The sequence below is a fragment of the Gigantopelta aegis genome, chromosome 3, assembly GCF_016097555.1.
Source record: "Gigantopelta aegis isolate Gae_Host chromosome 3, Gae_host_genome, whole genome shotgun sequence".
NCBI lineage: Eukaryota > Metazoa > Mollusca > Gastropoda > Neomphalida > Peltospiridae > Gigantopelta > Gigantopelta aegis.
The window spans coordinates 2,181,569-2,198,909 of NC_054701.1; the positions used below are offsets into that span (position 1 = coordinate 2,181,569).

The window sequence follows — 17,341 nt, forward strand, 5'->3', positions numbered from 1 at the left end:
TATCACTTGGTGTGATGTCATGATTAAATGTTTAAACAGTAGACTTGGTAGACACGCGGGAAATATTTTACCTCACCCTCTACTGTAAGGATGGAACGACTTACAGGTCCGGATATCACTTGGCATGATGTCATGATTAAATGTTTAAACAGTAGACTTGGTAGACACGCGGGAACTATTTTACCTCACCCTCTACTGTAAGGATGGAACGACTTACAAGTACGGATATCCCTTGGCGTGATGTCATGATTAAATGTTTAAACAGTAGACTTGGTAGACACGCTGGAAATATTTTACCTCACCCTCTACTGTAAGGATGGAACGACTTACAGGTACGGATAGCTCTCTGCAGGGTTTCTAGATTATGGTAGCCCCACTCCCATGGCTAGTGATATTCAATGTTGGGTTAGTAAATAACTACTAGTCAAATGCTGCAGTTAGGTCTGTTTTGTATATATATATCCTGCCTCACATATTCCGTAAAACTGGCTTGGGCGAGATGGTCCGATTGACTCAAGAGTAACAGTTGCCGTCAAATGTTGGATGAGATACATATTTGTAACTATTATTTATCACCGTTAAATAAACAAATAACAAACACACTGGCAGAGGCGGAGGCCCTTTAGCCTACCTGTTATTGTTGCAATCACTACATTACATTGATATCTCGTGTATTTCAAGTTAAAAGCAAAATATGCCGACGCTCATGCGTAAAATGATTAAAGTAAACCGGCGAGGCCTGCCACGGCTCACTAATTGATTGGTGTTACATGCAAGGTTCATTCAGCTAACGATTATTGTAGTACAATTGTCTGTACTAGAAAGATAATTACCGATAGGTGCTAACTAAACAAAATGATAAGCTGGCATATGATCTAGGCTTTATTCATTCCACTTCCGAATTTATAATAACTTACTCTGTGACTGACGTGAAAGGGTTGATGAAAAATTTGTACATAAATAATTTTTTGTATTTCTTCGGACAGACTTAGTCATTCGAGCTAAATATGTTTAATTTTACAGTTCGGACCAATAAACTGGTTCGAGAGAAAGCTTCTGTTCGACCCAAGGGGTATTCGACCAATCAGCACCTAAATAAAAGGGTTTAATAGAACAAAAATCGGGACATTGTGCTCGGTTCGAGAATACCGGTAGGTTCGACCGTTGGGCGTTCGAGCCAATGAGATTCTACTGTATATATATATATATATATTATTTTTTGTTGATTCGTCGTATTCAATATAATCATGGTAAAAAAAAAATTGGTTCTGTGATTTTACCAACGTGCTACTGACATGGTACTGGAAACAATAATTTCTATGAAAGCCTGTTGCCTAACAGTTATGTTAAATAAAGCATAACTAGTTAACATAATGATGTAGGATATCAGCTTTATCCTGCAAGCCTCGCAGAATATCCCATTTGGCCTGGACAGAATAAAGCTGATATCCGATGTTGTTAACTAGTTATTGTTTTTATCCTGCAGTCCATAAAAATAAAGGGGAATAGCTATTATTTCAGCTACATTATATGATGACCTAGAGGTCAAGTGAGCGATTTTGTAACGTAGCTATTAAAAAATCATAATCTGCTAGTATTCGTTTATGACTTTGCTTTAATTGGTCATCATAGTCTGCCAATAAACATTGGTTGCAGGGTAAATATGTTTTAATGTTATGTCTATATTTTGTTAACATTCCTCTTGCCTACTGTATTTCAGAAATTTTTATTTCGGTTCATTAATATGCGATATCTGAATATAACAACAATAACAGTGTCTAAAGAGTTATCTCCTCCTTCATCACTTTTTCAAATTTATTGTTTACCATTAAAGTTAAATTACAACTTACAAGGTGATGTACTGACATAATCAGTGCTAATGTTTGTCATGGTTTGACACTAATTTAGACAATTACATGTTTATATATTTTACCATGTCACCACATATATCTTACATCAAACTATACAGTCAAATTTTACAAACAAATTACTTTTATTAAAATCTTCTTAAACGTATGACAACAATATTCCTGCTGACCAGAATCTGTTTCTAACTGAACGTCTGCTTAGAAACTGCTCTTATTTCCATTAGCCAATAACTGCATATAGCTAGCCACTGATCTTCAGCAAATATTGATCAAGCTGCATTCTAATACAGCGGCTTTGAAATGGCAGCTCTCAGTGCTGTGGTTGCTTCTTCTTTGATGATGACTTCAATTGTTTTTTCCAGGTTTTCCTTTTCCACGAATGAAGCTTGCCAGGTGTGGCACAAGCGAATCTGTGATAGCATCACACCTCCCAAAGAGTTCTCCGACATATTTGCTTTCGCATTCCACGCCTGGCGCATCAGCGAGAACGACCGCGAGGTCGAATCCTCTCTCCGACATGGTAAAATGTATTTTCTAACACAAACCTCACAGAGTACATTTGAGAGGAATTAATCATTCCTCCTTTATGGGGAGTCATTTAAGACATTATTGAGTATTGATATTTAAAATTCACATGTGAAGGGAAGCTAATTGCTTTACTTGAACTGATTTGAGAGAAGTGATAGGTAGTGATAGTTCCCATGTAAACAATAAGGTCTGGCTTACGAGACTACATGTGGCTATGGCTGAGCAGAAAACTTTGGCGTGTTATCTATTAAATTAAAAAAATGGCCGAAACCTAGTTATTTTGTAACAAATGACCAGTGTTTACATGGACTATTTTCACGAGATTAATAAACAGTTTGCCTTGTAAAAGCCAACCTGACTGTATCATGTACAAGTTCCTTGTGTTGCACCACTGAGGGAAATACTCCTCCCCTGGAAACATTAACGGTGGAACAAATACGACATGCATCATATTCACTGTGACATTTAACACGACTGTCCCAAGTTACCAGCTATTTGTTAAATATTTCTGACTAACCGAGACTTTTAGTCAACTACATAAAGGATAATAAACGAGTTACCAGTTATCAAATTTATGTCCCGAGTGAAATAATTTTCACTTGTCATTAAGCTTGTGACAAGTGAAAATTATTCCACGAGGGACATAAATTTGATAATAACTAGTACAGAGTTTGTTATTCTATTTATTACTCCAACTATTTGGGGGTTTTTTAAGCCTTTATTTTCGATATAGCCTACATCGGCTACATGTCCATGTATATAGAAATGACGTAAACTACTTTACTGTTCTGGGTATTGCTTTAACTTTGTATTTTATTCACGGTTCACAGATAATTTTCAAAACCGAAAGTTCTATATATATTCTGTAAAAACAAAATCTATAATGAATTGCATTAAACTATCCTTTTATTACAAGTTTTAACACTGAAACCAGAAAGACGTAAACGCAAAGGCTTTAAACTACATGACATCATTGTGTGTGCTTTGCCAAATCGTGATGACATCATATTTAGTACCGACAAGGTGATTGGTTTGTTGGCGTCAAATCGTCCAATAGTAGTGTATGTTAAACCAATTCATGATTTTTATTTTCCCTGTTATGAGTGCCTGCTGGGGTAATAAAATTACCTATCAAATATATTTTCTAGTTTACAATACCAGTGTTTGTTTATCCAGTGTGTTTACAATATAACGGTAATATATATTTTTTCATATGTACAAAATTATTGAAATGTAAAATTTTACTTGGACTACTATAAGCATTAGGATGACGACAAACACCTTGTTTATGCAGATGCTGATATTCTAAGCAGGCAAATATCTTTAATATGTAATTTAGTCATCAAAAGGGATCTGTTGATTGTAAACATGTACAATGACAGTAAACTTAGGACCAACCCTTTAAAGGTTTGTAGTGAAAGTGAGTGGGCTTTGGATACACACAGTTATTTACAGGTTTGATATTAATGTATTTACAGAGATTTTTGCTTTCATAAATATTTTCTGTTTGCTTGAAAGTCATGAAATTTGTATTGTAATGAATGCAGTTGACATTCACCACAGTTTTCTGGAAGACATTTTGTTTATGCCATCTTGGTGTTGTTCCAGTTCACATGAAGGAGATGTATACGTTTGGAAAGGATGTGGAGAGAATGCAGTTCGATACAAGCAACAAGAAAGTTTGGAGAATTTCACAGATAAACGAGGGATACGGGTAAGCTAGCTCGTACATTTATCATAAATTAGGAGAATTTCATGGCATTTTACCAATTTTTCAGAGAGTTATGGTCCTTGAATTTAGTAGATATGAAAATATGTGGGCTCGGTAGGGGACATGTATTGCTTTAGCAGTGCTCTTGAGAGTACTTGTTTAAAAAGAAAGCCTCTTTGATGTTGTAACCATAACACTGGTTTGTTGTCTTCCAGGCTGACACCCTCGTATCCGAGAGAACACATTGTTCCAGCCACTGTTTCCGATGAAGATCTCAAGAGTGTTGCTAGCTTCCGAGCTCTGAGACGCTTCCCTTCTGTTGTTTGGAGGTGAGAATAGTTGCTGTGTTTGGTGTGAATCAGCAGCTTTTCCTTGAAGTCTAATGCTTCAAATAACTTGAGCTCCTCACATGATGGTGTGGGCTTCACTTGATTTTATCTCACTTTATTTTGTCAATTCACTATTATACTATTCAACTTGATAATATCAACTACACAAAAACAAAACAGTGTTTGAAAAAAATAAAACATTCAATACTTCTCAACTTAAACACATTCTTCACACATGGCATATTTTCGTGTTGCTAGTTTTAGAAATGATTAAATAGTAGCTCCAGATATCTTCTTCATGGGAAGAAGCTTGGGGGTAAGACATGTTTATTAGATAGCTGTATTTGCTTTACCCTCCACCCACACTCATTTTCGTGTTGCTAGTTTTAGAAATGATTAAATAGTAGCTCCAGATATCTTCTTCATGGGAAGAAGCTTGGGGGTAAGACATATTTATTAGATAGCTGTATTTGCTTTACCCTCCACCCACACTCATTTTCGTGTTGCTAGTTTTAGAAATGATTAAATGGTAGCTCCAGATATCTTCTTCATGGGAAGAAGCTTGGGGGTAAGACATGTTTATTAGATAGCTGTATTTGCTTTACCCTCCACCCACACTCTTGTCCGTGTTTCTGGGTCCATCCTGAAATGGGGTATTTTGATATGGGACTGTTTGTGTGCAGGTATTTATTACGGTGCAACTTGAGTGCTGGTGACTCCACACACCTGCGTGTATTGTGACATCTGCGTGTATTGTGACAGTGACTCTCTAATCCATACGGCTTGTCGGGTTACATGAGACAGGCTCGGGTGACACACTGGTGTTGCTGCTAGCTTCAGACAGTCAACAAGACGGTGTATCAAGTTTCACCCATTATGTTATAGCTTACATTTGTCTTGGTGGGATGGATGGACGGACAGATGGACCAGCAGACATGGTCTACTCTCCACCTTGTCTTTAGCAGATCACAATAGTCACATTTATCAAAACTAAGCCTTATGTTATACTTAGGTGTAAGTGCATTGTTCAATTCACAATGTGGAAGAAATTCATGTGTTATCCAGGCATCGACATAAGTATAGTATGTGATAACGCCTGTAATGTGTTATCCAGACATCGACATAAGTATAGTATGTGGTAACACCTGTAATGTGTTATCCAGACATCGACATAAGTATAGTATGTGGTAATGCCTGTAATGTGTTATCCAGACATCGACATAAGTATTGTATGTGATAATGCCTGTAATGAGTTATCCAGGCATCGACATAAATATTGTATGTGGTAATGCCTGTAATGTGTTATCCAGACATCGACATAAGTATAGTATGTGGTAACACCTGTAATGTGTTATCCAGACATCGACATAAGTATAGTATGTGGTAATGCCTGTAATGTGTTATCCAGGCATCGACATAAGTATAGTATGTGGTAACGCCTGTAATGTGTTATCCAGGCATCGACATAAGTATTGTATGTGGTAATGCCTGTAATGTTATCCAGGCATCGACATAAATATTGTATGTGGTAATGCCTGTAATGTGTTATCCAGGCATCGACATAAGTATTGTATGTGATAACGCCTGTAATGTGTTATCCAGGCATCGACATAAATATTGTATGTGGTAATGCCTGTAATGTGTTATCCAGGCATCGACATAAGTATTGTATGTGATAACGCCTGTAATGTGTTATCCAGGCATCGACATAAATATTGTATGTGATATCGCCTGTAATGTGTTATCCAGGCATCGACATAAGTATTGTATGTGATAACGCCTGTAATGTGTTATCCAGGCATCGACATAAATATTGTATGTGGTAACACCTGTAATGTGTTATCCAGACATCGACATAAGACTAAAGTATAGTATGTGGTAACGCCTGTAATGTGTTATCCAGGCATCAACATAAATATTGTATGTGGTAATGCCTGTAATGAGTTATCCAGGCATCGACATAAGTATTGTATGTGATAATGCCTGTAATGAGTTATCCAGGCATCGACATAAGTATTGTATGTGGTAATGCCTGTAATGTGTTATCCAGGCATCGACATAAGTATAGTATGTGGTAACACCTGTAATGTGTTATCCAGGCATCGACATAAGTATAGTATGTGGTAACGCCTGTAATGTGTTATCCAGACATCGACATAAGTATAGTATGTGGTAACACCTGTAATGTGTTATCCAGACATCGACATAAGACTAAAGTATAGTATGTGGTAATGCCTGTAATGTGTTATCCAGGCATCGACATAAATATTGTATGTGGTAATGCCTGTAATGTGTTATCCAGGCATCGACATAAGTATTGTATGTGGTAATGCCTGTAATGTGTTATCCAGGCATCGACATAAGTATTGTATGTGATAATGCCTGTAATGAGTTATCTAGGCATCGACATAAGTATTGTATGTGATAATGCCTGTAATGAGTTATCCAGGCATCGACATAAGTATTGTATGTGATAATGCCTATAATGAGTTATCCAGGCATCGACATAAGTATTGTATGTGGAAATGTCACAGATTTATTATGGACTTGGTAACTTATAGGTTGCGACACGTTCATCAAGTTTACAATAATTTCTGGGGGTTTTCTACTATAAAACCCTTTATAATCTTTCAGTTGAATGTGTATCTTATATTTGAGTTTCACAATTTAGAATGTGTTACTGTTTTTGATTTTGTTGAGAACGATCCCTTACTGCTAATCGAAAAGAGTAGCCCATGAAGTGGCGACAGCCGGTTTCCTCTCAATACCTGTGTGGTCCTCAACCATATGTCTGACACCATATAACCGTAAATAAAATGTGTTGAGCGCATCGTTAAATAAAACATTTCTTTCTTTCTTTCTTTAGTAGTACCTATAAGTAAATGTTTTAACTAATAACTGACTGATGTTTCCAGGGATCAGAGAAACGTAACTGGTTGTGTGCTGTAGTTAAGTAGTACCTATAAGTAAATGTTTTAACTAATAACTGACTGATGTTTCCAGGGATCAGAGAAACGTAACTGGTTGTGTGCTGTAGTTAAGTAGTACCTATAAGTAAATGTTTTAACAGTAATAACTGACTGATGTTTCTCGGTATCGGAGAAACGTAACTGGTTGTGTGATGTAGTTAAGTAGTACCTATAAGTAAATGTTTTAACTAATAACTGACTGATGTTTCCAGGGATCAGAGAAACGAAACTGGTTGTGTGATGTAGTTAAGTAGTACCTATAAGTAAATGTTTTAACTAATAACTGACTGATGTTTCCAGGGATCAGAGAAACGTAACTGGTTGTGTGCTGTAGTTAAGTAGTACCTATAAGTAAATGTTTTAACTAATAACTGACTGATGTTTCCAGGGATCAGAGAAACGAAACTGGTTGTGTGCTGTAGTTAAGTAGTACCTATAAGTAAATGTTTTAACTAATAACTGACTGATGTTTCCAGGGATCAGAGAAACGTAACTGGTTGTGTGCTGTAGTTAAGTAGTACCTATAACTAAATGTTTTAACTAATAACTGACTGATGTTTCCAGGGATCAGAGAAACGTAACTGGTTGTGTGCTGTAGTTAAGTAGTACCTATAACTAAATGTTTTAACTAATAACTGACTGATGTTTCCAGGGATCAGAGAAACGTAACTGGTTGTGTGCTGTAGTTAAGTAGTACATATAAGTAAATGTTTTAACTAATAACTGACTGATGTTTCCAGGGATCAGAGAAACCTAACTGGTTGTGTGCTGTAGTTAAGTAGTACCTATAAGTAAATGTTTTAACAGTAATAACTGACTGATGTTTCCCGGTATCGGAGAAACGTAACTGGTTGTGTGATGTAGTTAAGTAGTACCTATAAGTAAATGTTTTAACTAATAACTGACTGATGTTTCCAGGGATCAGAGAAACGAAACTGGTTGTGTGATGTAGTTAAGTAGTACCTATAAGTAAATGTTTTAACTAATAACTGACTGATGTTTCCAGGGATCAGAGAAACGAAACTGGTTGTGTGCTGTAGTTAAGTAGTACCTATAAGTAAATGTTTTAACTAATAACTGACTGATGTTTCCAGGGATCAGAGAAACGTAACTGGTTGTGTGCTGTAGTTAAGTAGTACCTATAAGTAAATGTTTTAACTAATAACTGACTGATGTTTCCAGGGATCAGAGAAACGTAACTGGTTGTGTGCTGTAGTTAAGTAGTACCTATAAGTAAATGTTTTAACTAATAACTGACTGATGTTTCTAGGGATCAGAGGAATGGTGCAGTGATTGTGCGGTGCAGTCAGCCGGAACTGGGCTGGCTTGGTTGGCGTAACACTGAGGATGAAATGTTACTGAGCGCGATACCAAAGGCCTGTACCCTGAATCCCGGCACAGACAACGATAAAACATCACCCGATGACAACTCGGTTAACTGTATGTGCACATTTAGTTCAATACTCATGTATACAAATGATTAACATATGTGTATAATTTTAAATTAATTTTTTGCATTAAGTATTTATTATGCTCAACAATTTATTGAAGTTCAGGTGGAAATCATTTTTACAAGGCACATGACATTGGTTTTAACCTTTTGACTATTACAGGCGAGATATCTCCGGCATCATGCCAGTCGACATACTGTACTCAATGCATTTCCCAGTTCATATTTCCCACCGTTTTACACTCGACACTCACCAGAAATAGGGGCAAGATTTAGCTCAGTTGGTTGAGCGCTCGCCTGAGGTGCTTGCATCGCGTAGTATGTGTTTTCTTGTATGTCGGAAAATGCATATAAAAGATTCCTTGCTGCATTAGGCAAATGTAGCGGGTTTCCTCTGTTGACTACAAGTCAGAATTACCAAATATTTGACATCTAATAGCCGATGATTACTTAATCAATGTGCTCTAGTGGTGTCATGAAACAAAACAAACTTCTTCTTCACTGGAAATAATAATAGACCAACAGGAAATAGATTAATTGAGAGTATAGCAGCTTTAGTTTTTAATTTTTCAATGGAAATACCGGGGAATTTTGTACTCGAAAAAAATGGGCAAGTATTTTTGCTTGACAACAATTGCAGCACGTCACAGTCATTTTCAGGGATCGATAGCTGATTGTGACAGCAAATTTGATAATAAATTTGATAGCTTTACCAGCAACGAAAATCACAAAATAATGGTAAATGAATCGTAGTTCATTTTTAAAAACAAATTATGGCCAGAAAACCACTGTTATTGGGAATAATGGACAGTAATACTGGACAGCTGGCCACAAATTCCAGTATGTAAATAAGTTTTTCTATTTTTTGCCTTATTTTAATCAACATTAACTGATCTAAAATGTCATAAATATTAGAAAAACACACGAAAATAATACTTACCGATTCAAATATGAACTTTTATTATATGTATTTATAAAACATTTAAGTGAATATATCGGAGTAAAAATTATAAATTGTACCCAATCAACATGGTTTTTGTCAAAAATAAGGTTAATAACATAACTGATCTAAAATATTTTCTGAATTAGAAAAATCCTCGAAAATACTTACCAATTCAAATATAAACTTTATTTTATGTATTAAATTTTATAAAACATTTAAGTGAAAATATGTGAGTAAAAAAAATTGTACCCCGTCAACGGTTTTTGTCAAAAATTAATCCAATAGTCAGAAGGTTAAATGATTGCATGTATTAATACTGTTTATAATTAATAAGGAAACATCCATATTACAAACTTACAATAACTTTTCTTATCAGGTGTATGATATAACAGGGCTCGAACTTAACGACAGCACTGATGGCATTTGCCGTCATTGAGATATAAATTGCCAAAGGTAGAGAGCATTACTGACAGCACAAAAGCTGCTCAATAATGGCAGAATGTACACACCTGGTACATATTACCTGCCAATATTTGACATGTGCACATATGTCTATATACAGCAACATAACTTTTCAGTCATGTTTATTTGCTGCAAATGTTACTTTAAAAACAATTGCCATATGGAGGCTCAGATTGCCGTCGGTGGGCTGTTTCACCCATGACAATTCTTTTCAAAATTGCAGTGGGAGACATTCTTAAATTCGAGCCCTGTATAAGAGTTTACTGGAGTTTTGAGTAAATGTTTTGTCTGACTTTCTTTCAACGTTCATCACTCTCATATAAGTTTACTGGTGTTTTGAGTAAATGTTTTGTCTGACTTTCTTTCACGGTTTATCACTCTCATATAAGAGTTTACTGGAGATTTGAGTAAATGTTTTATCTGACTTTCTTTCAAGGTTCATCATTGTAAATCTTTTGTCTGGCTTTCTTTCAAGGTTCATCGTTACAGTCTGCTCCTAGTCCCAAGAAGATGTTGTTGATAGATTGCCGGTCATATGGTGCAGCCTTTGCCAACAGGGCTAAGGGTGGGGGCTGTGAGAGTGCCGGTACGTTTTCATGTTGTCAAAGAATACTGTATACTTTCTCGTTCTTTATTCCCATATGTCACACTAAAGGTACCTGTGTCCTTAACACAGGAATCTCAGTCTAAATATACGAATTAATCTACATGCATATAGTAGATTTTGGTAAATATACGTCGGTGAACAACCAACTTTTACAATACATGTTTTATTGAATAAACATGAAAACATATTCAAACTGCCTTATCCTCTTATACCCATTCACTCCGCTTACTACACACCTATAACTCGCACATACCCATTCACTTAGCCTGTCACACACCTTTAACTTGCAGCACTGAACAAGTTGAGAACAAAGTAAAGCAATATGTCATAACGATGACATATTGCTGCTGACGTGAGTCAGTTGTTCACATGATTACTATGTGAAACACCAAAAACACTGACGTGAGTGAGTTGTTCACATGATTACTATGTGAAACATCAAAAACACTGACGTGAGTGAGTTGTTCACATGATTACTATGTGAAACACCAAAAACACTGACGTGAGTGAGTTGTTCACATGGTTACTATGTGAAACACCAAAAACACTTGACGTGAGTTGTTCACGTGACTGCTATGTAAAATACCAATAACACTAACGTGAGTTGTTCACGTGACTGCTATGTGAAACACCAAAAACACTGACTACGTGAATTGTTCACGTGACTACTATGTGAAACACCAAAAACACTGACGTAGGTCGGTTCTTCACCAAAACCATTGACGTAAGTGAGTTGTTCACGTGACTACTATGTGAAACACAAAAAACACTGACGTAAGTGAGCTGTTCACGTGACTGCTATGTGAAACACCAATAAAGTGAGTTGTTCACGTGACTGCTATGTGAAACACCAAAATCACTGACGTGAGTTGTTCACGTGACTGCTATGTGAAACACCAAAAACACTGACGTAAGTGAGTTGTTCATGTGGCTACTATGTGAAACACCAAAAACACTTGACGTAAGTGAGTTGTTCACGTGGCTACTATGTGAAACACCAATAACACTGACGTAAGTGAGTTATTCACGTGACTACTATGTGAAACAACAATAACACTGACGTAAGTGAGTTGTTCACGTGGCTACTATGTGAAACAACAAAAACACTTGACGTAAGTGAGTTGTTCATGTGGCTACTATGTGAAACACCAAAAACACTTGACGTAAGTGAGTTGTTCATGTGGCTACTATGTGAAACACCAATAACACTGACGTAAGTGAGTTATTCACGTGGCTACTATGTGAAACAACAATAACACTGACGTAAGTGAGTTGTTCACGTGGCTACTATGTGAAACAACAAAAACACTTGACGTAAGTGAGTTGTTCATGTGACTACTATGTGAAACACCAAAAACACTTGACGTAAGTGAGTTGTTCACGTGGCTACTATGTGAAACACCAAAAACACTGACATAAGTGAGTTGTTCACGTGGCTACTATGTGAAACAACAATAACACTGACGTAAGTGAGTTGTTCACGTGGCTACTATGTGAAACACCAATAACACTGACGTAAGTGAGTTGTTCATGTGGCTACTATGTGAAACAACAATAACACTGACGTGAGTTGTTCACGTGGCTACTATGTGAAACAACAATAACACTGACGTAAGTGAGTTGTTCACGTGGCTACTATGTGAAACACCAATAACACTGACGTAAGTGAGTTGTTCACGTGACTGCTATGTCAAACACCAATAACGCTGACGTAAGTGAGTTGTTCACGTGGCTACTATGTCAAACACCAAAAACATTTAGAGCCAAAATACTAATACTGATACCATTACACATAAAAAGTTTCACAGTTGCAAAGTACGCAGTGCTGTTATGGTTTTTAAGCAGGGCTGGGAAAAGCCCTTTTTTTCCCTGTCTGAGACCGATATTTTTTTTCTTTTAAAACATATGTTTGCCGGTCCGGCTTCTGTCATTCTTGCCAGTCCAAAGCATGTGTCTGTTTTTATTATTGGAAAAAAATGGTTTTTGATGGTGCATCTGTGCATGTTTATTTGTCTACCCCAATAAAATGATGTTCATTTTGATTCTGAAGACTTGAACTGGTTCCAAATTTAATAAAAGGTGGTCACTTGCATGATTCACTCCACTTCGCTAGACATTCGTTCAAAGCCGCTGAGTTGGTGACGAGATGAAACAGTCATTAACAATAACACCATTCTTGCTGAGAAAGCTATCACGGCATTGCACTGCAATTAAAACAAAGGACCCAGAGTTTGCAACTGGTTACAATCATTGTCCTGTCTCGATGGAAGTGTCAAGAATCTGACAAAATTGCAAGAGGTCTGTGTGAAATAAACACTGCTTTAAAATAACATAAAATGTACTGAAATAATCTATAAATGTACTTATTGTGGACTGTTAAGGTCTTGAAAATTATAAATGGTTTCAACCATTTTTTGTTGTTATGAGTGCCGGTTATCACTTGAGCCGATAGAGGTCAAGTGATTGGTCATCCAATCAGTGACGTCATTAGTAATCATTTAGTCGAAACACGTGCTAGATCAAGCTGTCAAAAGCCCATACGGTGTCATACCTGTTCCTTGTGAGTATTGTGTACAATACATTGAAATAATTCCAATCTCTAAAAATGCCTTTGTTATAAACCCTTGGATTGGTCAAATTCGTATCACGTGATGATAAAAACTGACATTCATAGCACCATGAATCTCAGTTTAGCACTATTTTTGGCTTATAGCCAGAACTACTTTATGAATTATGTCAACAAAGGAATCCCCAAGGAATTTTCCTTGAGATTCTATTTTTAGACATCAAACAGTAATCGTCTGCTTCAAACTTCCAAGTGTCAGCGTTAGACATTGTAACATGTCAGATGTTCCTATACAATTTTAATTTAAACACGTCGTTTTCATCTTTGTTTGGAGAAAATAAAATGGAGTTTGATGAGGAACTAGATAAACTTTTATCAGAAGTAGCAGAAACAATGGAGCAGCAGAATTTAGTAGTGCAATAAGAAAAAAAGTGTCGTTGGGATGGTTTACAAAAGTTACAGAAATGGAAATGAAAGCAATGGAAGAAAAACGGCAATCAACATCTACTAAAAGAAACACAAAATGGGGCATCTCATGAATATTTGTGTCGCACCACTTAAGTCACACACATGCCAAAACCATCCTGTGTTGTCGCCACTTCCACAATTACAAGGCCAGTAAACACAGAAACTCGCGACACACCTGTTTCATCCATTTCCGGAAACATTGAAAGCACTTTCTCCATGTCAAATCTATCAACACATGGAATTTTCACGCACTCAAAATTTGATAACTGTAATTTCAACGTCGTAATTGGTAAATCTGGACAGTAATAAAAAAATGGCACCAATGCACAGTTCGTAGTTAAATATTCATACACCAACCGCTTCACATATAAATTATACCATACAAAATAGATCGATTCAGAATTTTTATTACAGGTTAAAAGTTATTGAAATTACTTATGTTATATGTTTATAGTGAATTCAAAATATTTCTAGTTGGTATTGACATTTAATGCAAAAAATTAATATGAATTGTATTAATGATTGTAACGTTGTCATTCTCTCATTCGCCTATTGACGGAAAAAGCCAAACCACCATAGGGATTCCACTAATGTTGAGTATTAATTTCGTGTTAATAAAATAGTAAATAGTTGGAAAATAGAGTTCACTTTTATTTTCAAAGAGCTTTACATTAATGACATGGTTATGTGTTTGGAATTATAAGAATTGAACGTGAACATTTTTGAGTTTCATGCTTTACACACTTTAGTATGAATGGATTTGCGCTACGCCATTCATACAGTGTGTAAAGCGGTTTTGTGTTTCATACTAGCATGAAACTCAAACATTTTCACGTTCAATTCTTAATTCAAATGACTGAATACTCGTTCTTTATATACATATATTGGAGTTAAAATTCATAACTTAACTTATTTTCATTTTATTTGATTTATTCCATTAGGCTAAATGTACACAATTTGAATTTTTTCTTTTTGCCGATACATGATCAAACGTTTATTTCTTTTCTTCATGTTTTGATGTTTTCCTGTTCATGATTCAAGATAAAAACATACAAATGGTGCCATACCACTGTGATCATCATTGGTTTTGGCAAATATCACCTTTTAAATAAAATCGCGCAACCAAAATTGTGTTTCCCATGATTATTATTTCGAGTACGACTTCAACAAAAATAATATATATAAATATTTTTAAAAAACCCAGTTTCTGATGGGTTCCCATGATCACGAGGCACATAACCAAAAAAGTCTTAACTATGAAATTTGAAATCCTTTGGCCGGATTTGTGTCCTCCATCCATCTCAGGCAGTGCTTATTTATTGCATGGTCCCTTTCATATAGTCATTACATGCAGTCATTTATATTGCTAACAAGTGTTGTTTTGCACATCTAATTAATTAGAGCAAACATGATTGAACACGATTTAATTGATTATTAAGTAATCACTGATAGGTTGGTAGAGGTATCTAACACTAGCATTGACCCTCTTTAATTACTATGTGTGTTTTTTCCTCAGATTATTACCCCTGTTGTGAAATTCAGTTTATGAACCTGGCGAACATCCATTCAATCAGAAAGAGTTTCCTTGCCTTGAGGGCGCTGTGCAGTATTCACCCAGACCAGTCCAAGTAAGTTGTCTGTCGGCTGTAAAACAAAAACAAGACCTCAGTACAATAAGAACAGTACAAGTAAGTTGTCTGTCGGCTGTAAAACAAAAACAAGACCTCTACAATAAGAATAGTCCAAGTAAGTTGTCTGTAGGCTGTAAAACAAAAACAAGATCTCAGTACAATAAGAACAGTGCAAGTAAGTTGTCTGTCGGCTGTAAAACAAAAACAAGACCTCAGTACAATAAGAACAGTACAAGTAAGTTGTCTGTAGGCTGTAAAACAAAAACAAGACCTCAGTACAATAAGAACAGTGCAAGTAAGTTGTCTGTAGGCTGTAAAACAAAAACAAGACCTCAATAAGTTGTCTGTCGGCTGTAAAACAAAAACAAGACCTCTACAATAAGAACAGTGCAAGTAAGTTGTCTGTCAGGTGTAAAACAAAAACAAGACCTCAGTACAATAAGAACAGTACAAGTAAGTTGTCTGTAGGCTGTAAAACAAAAACAAGACCTCAGTACAATAAGAACAGTGCAAGTAAGTTGTCTGTCGGCTGTAAAACAAAAACAAGACCTCAGTACAATAAGAACAGTGCAAGTAAGTTGTCTGTCGGCTGTAAAACAAAAACAAGACCTCAATACAATAAGAACAGTTGAAGTAAGTTGTCTGTCAGCTGTAAAACAAAAACAAGACCTCTACAATAAGAACAGTCTAAGTAAGTTGTCTGTCGGCTGTAAAACAAAAACAAGACCTCAGTACAATAAGAACAGTGCAAGTAAGTTGTCTGTCGGCTGTAAAACAAAAACAAGACCTCAGTACAATAAGAACAGTGCAAGTAAGTTATCTGTCGGCTGTAAAACAAAAACAAGACCTCAATACAATAAGAACAGTGCAAGTAAGTTGTCTGTCGGCTGTAAAACAAAAACAAGACCTCAGTACAATAAGAACAGTACAAGTAAGTTGTCTGTCGGCTCTAAAACAAAAACAAGACCTCAGTACAATAAGAACAGTGCAAGTAAGTTGTCTGTCGGCTGTAAAACAAAAACAAGACCTCTACAATAAGAATAGTACAAGTAAGTTGTCTGTAGGCTGTAAAACAAAAACAAGATCTCAGTACAATAAGAACAGTGCAAGTAAGTTGTCTGTCGGCTGTAAAACAAAAACAAGACCTCAGTACAATAAGAACAGTACAAGTAAGTTGTCTGTAGGCTGTAAAACAAAAACAAGACCTCAGTACAATAAGAACAGTGCAAGTAAGTTGTCTGTCAGGTGTAAAACAAAAACAAGACCTCAGTACAATAAGAACAGTACAAGTAAGTTGTCTGTAGGCTGTAAAACAAAAACAAGACCTCAGTACAATAAGAACAGTGCAAGTAAGTTGTCTGTCGGCTGTAAAACAAAAACAAGACCTCAGTACAATAAGAACAGTGCAAGTAAGTTGTCTGTTGGCTGTAAAACAAAAACAAGACCTCAATACAATAAGAACAGTTGAAGTAAGTTGTCTGTCAGCTGTAAAACAAAAACAAGACCTCTACAATAAGAACAGTCTAAGTAAGTTGTCTGTCGGCTGTAAAACAAAAACAAGACCTCAGTACAATAAGAACAGTGCAAGTAAGTTGTCTGTCGGCTGTAAAACAAAAACAAGACCTCAGTACAATAAGAACAGTGCAAGTAAGTTGTCTGTCGGCTGTAAAACAAAAACAAGACCTCAATACAATAAGAACAGTGCAAGTAAGTTGTCTGTAGGCTGTAAAACAAAAACAAGACCTCAGTACAATAAGAACAGTGCAAGTAAGTTGTCTGTCGGCTGTAAAACAAAAACAAGACCTCAGT

At 36.1% G+C, this 17,341-nt stretch overlaps 1 protein-coding gene across 2 annotated transcripts in view; it reads left to right on the top strand.

The window, feature by feature from the left end:
- LOC121367373 (myotubularin-related protein 3-like) overlaps positions 1–17,341 on the top strand; it is a 52,691-nt gene that overhangs the window by 9,759 nt on the left and 25,591 nt on the right. For both annotated transcript variants that reach the window (XM_041491508.1, XM_041491509.1), the window contains exons 4-9: positions 2,231–2,388; positions 4,005–4,110; positions 4,323–4,436; positions 8,676–8,845; positions 10,736–10,846; positions 15,418–15,529. In XM_041491508.1, coding sequence (XP_041347442.1) covers positions 2,231–2,388; positions 4,005–4,110; positions 4,323–4,436; positions 8,676–8,845; positions 10,736–10,846; positions 15,418–15,529 — 771 coding nt within the window. The remainder of the gene's footprint in view (positions 1–2,230; positions 2,389–4,004; positions 4,111–4,322; positions 4,437–8,675; positions 8,846–10,735; positions 10,847–15,417; positions 15,530–17,341) is intronic.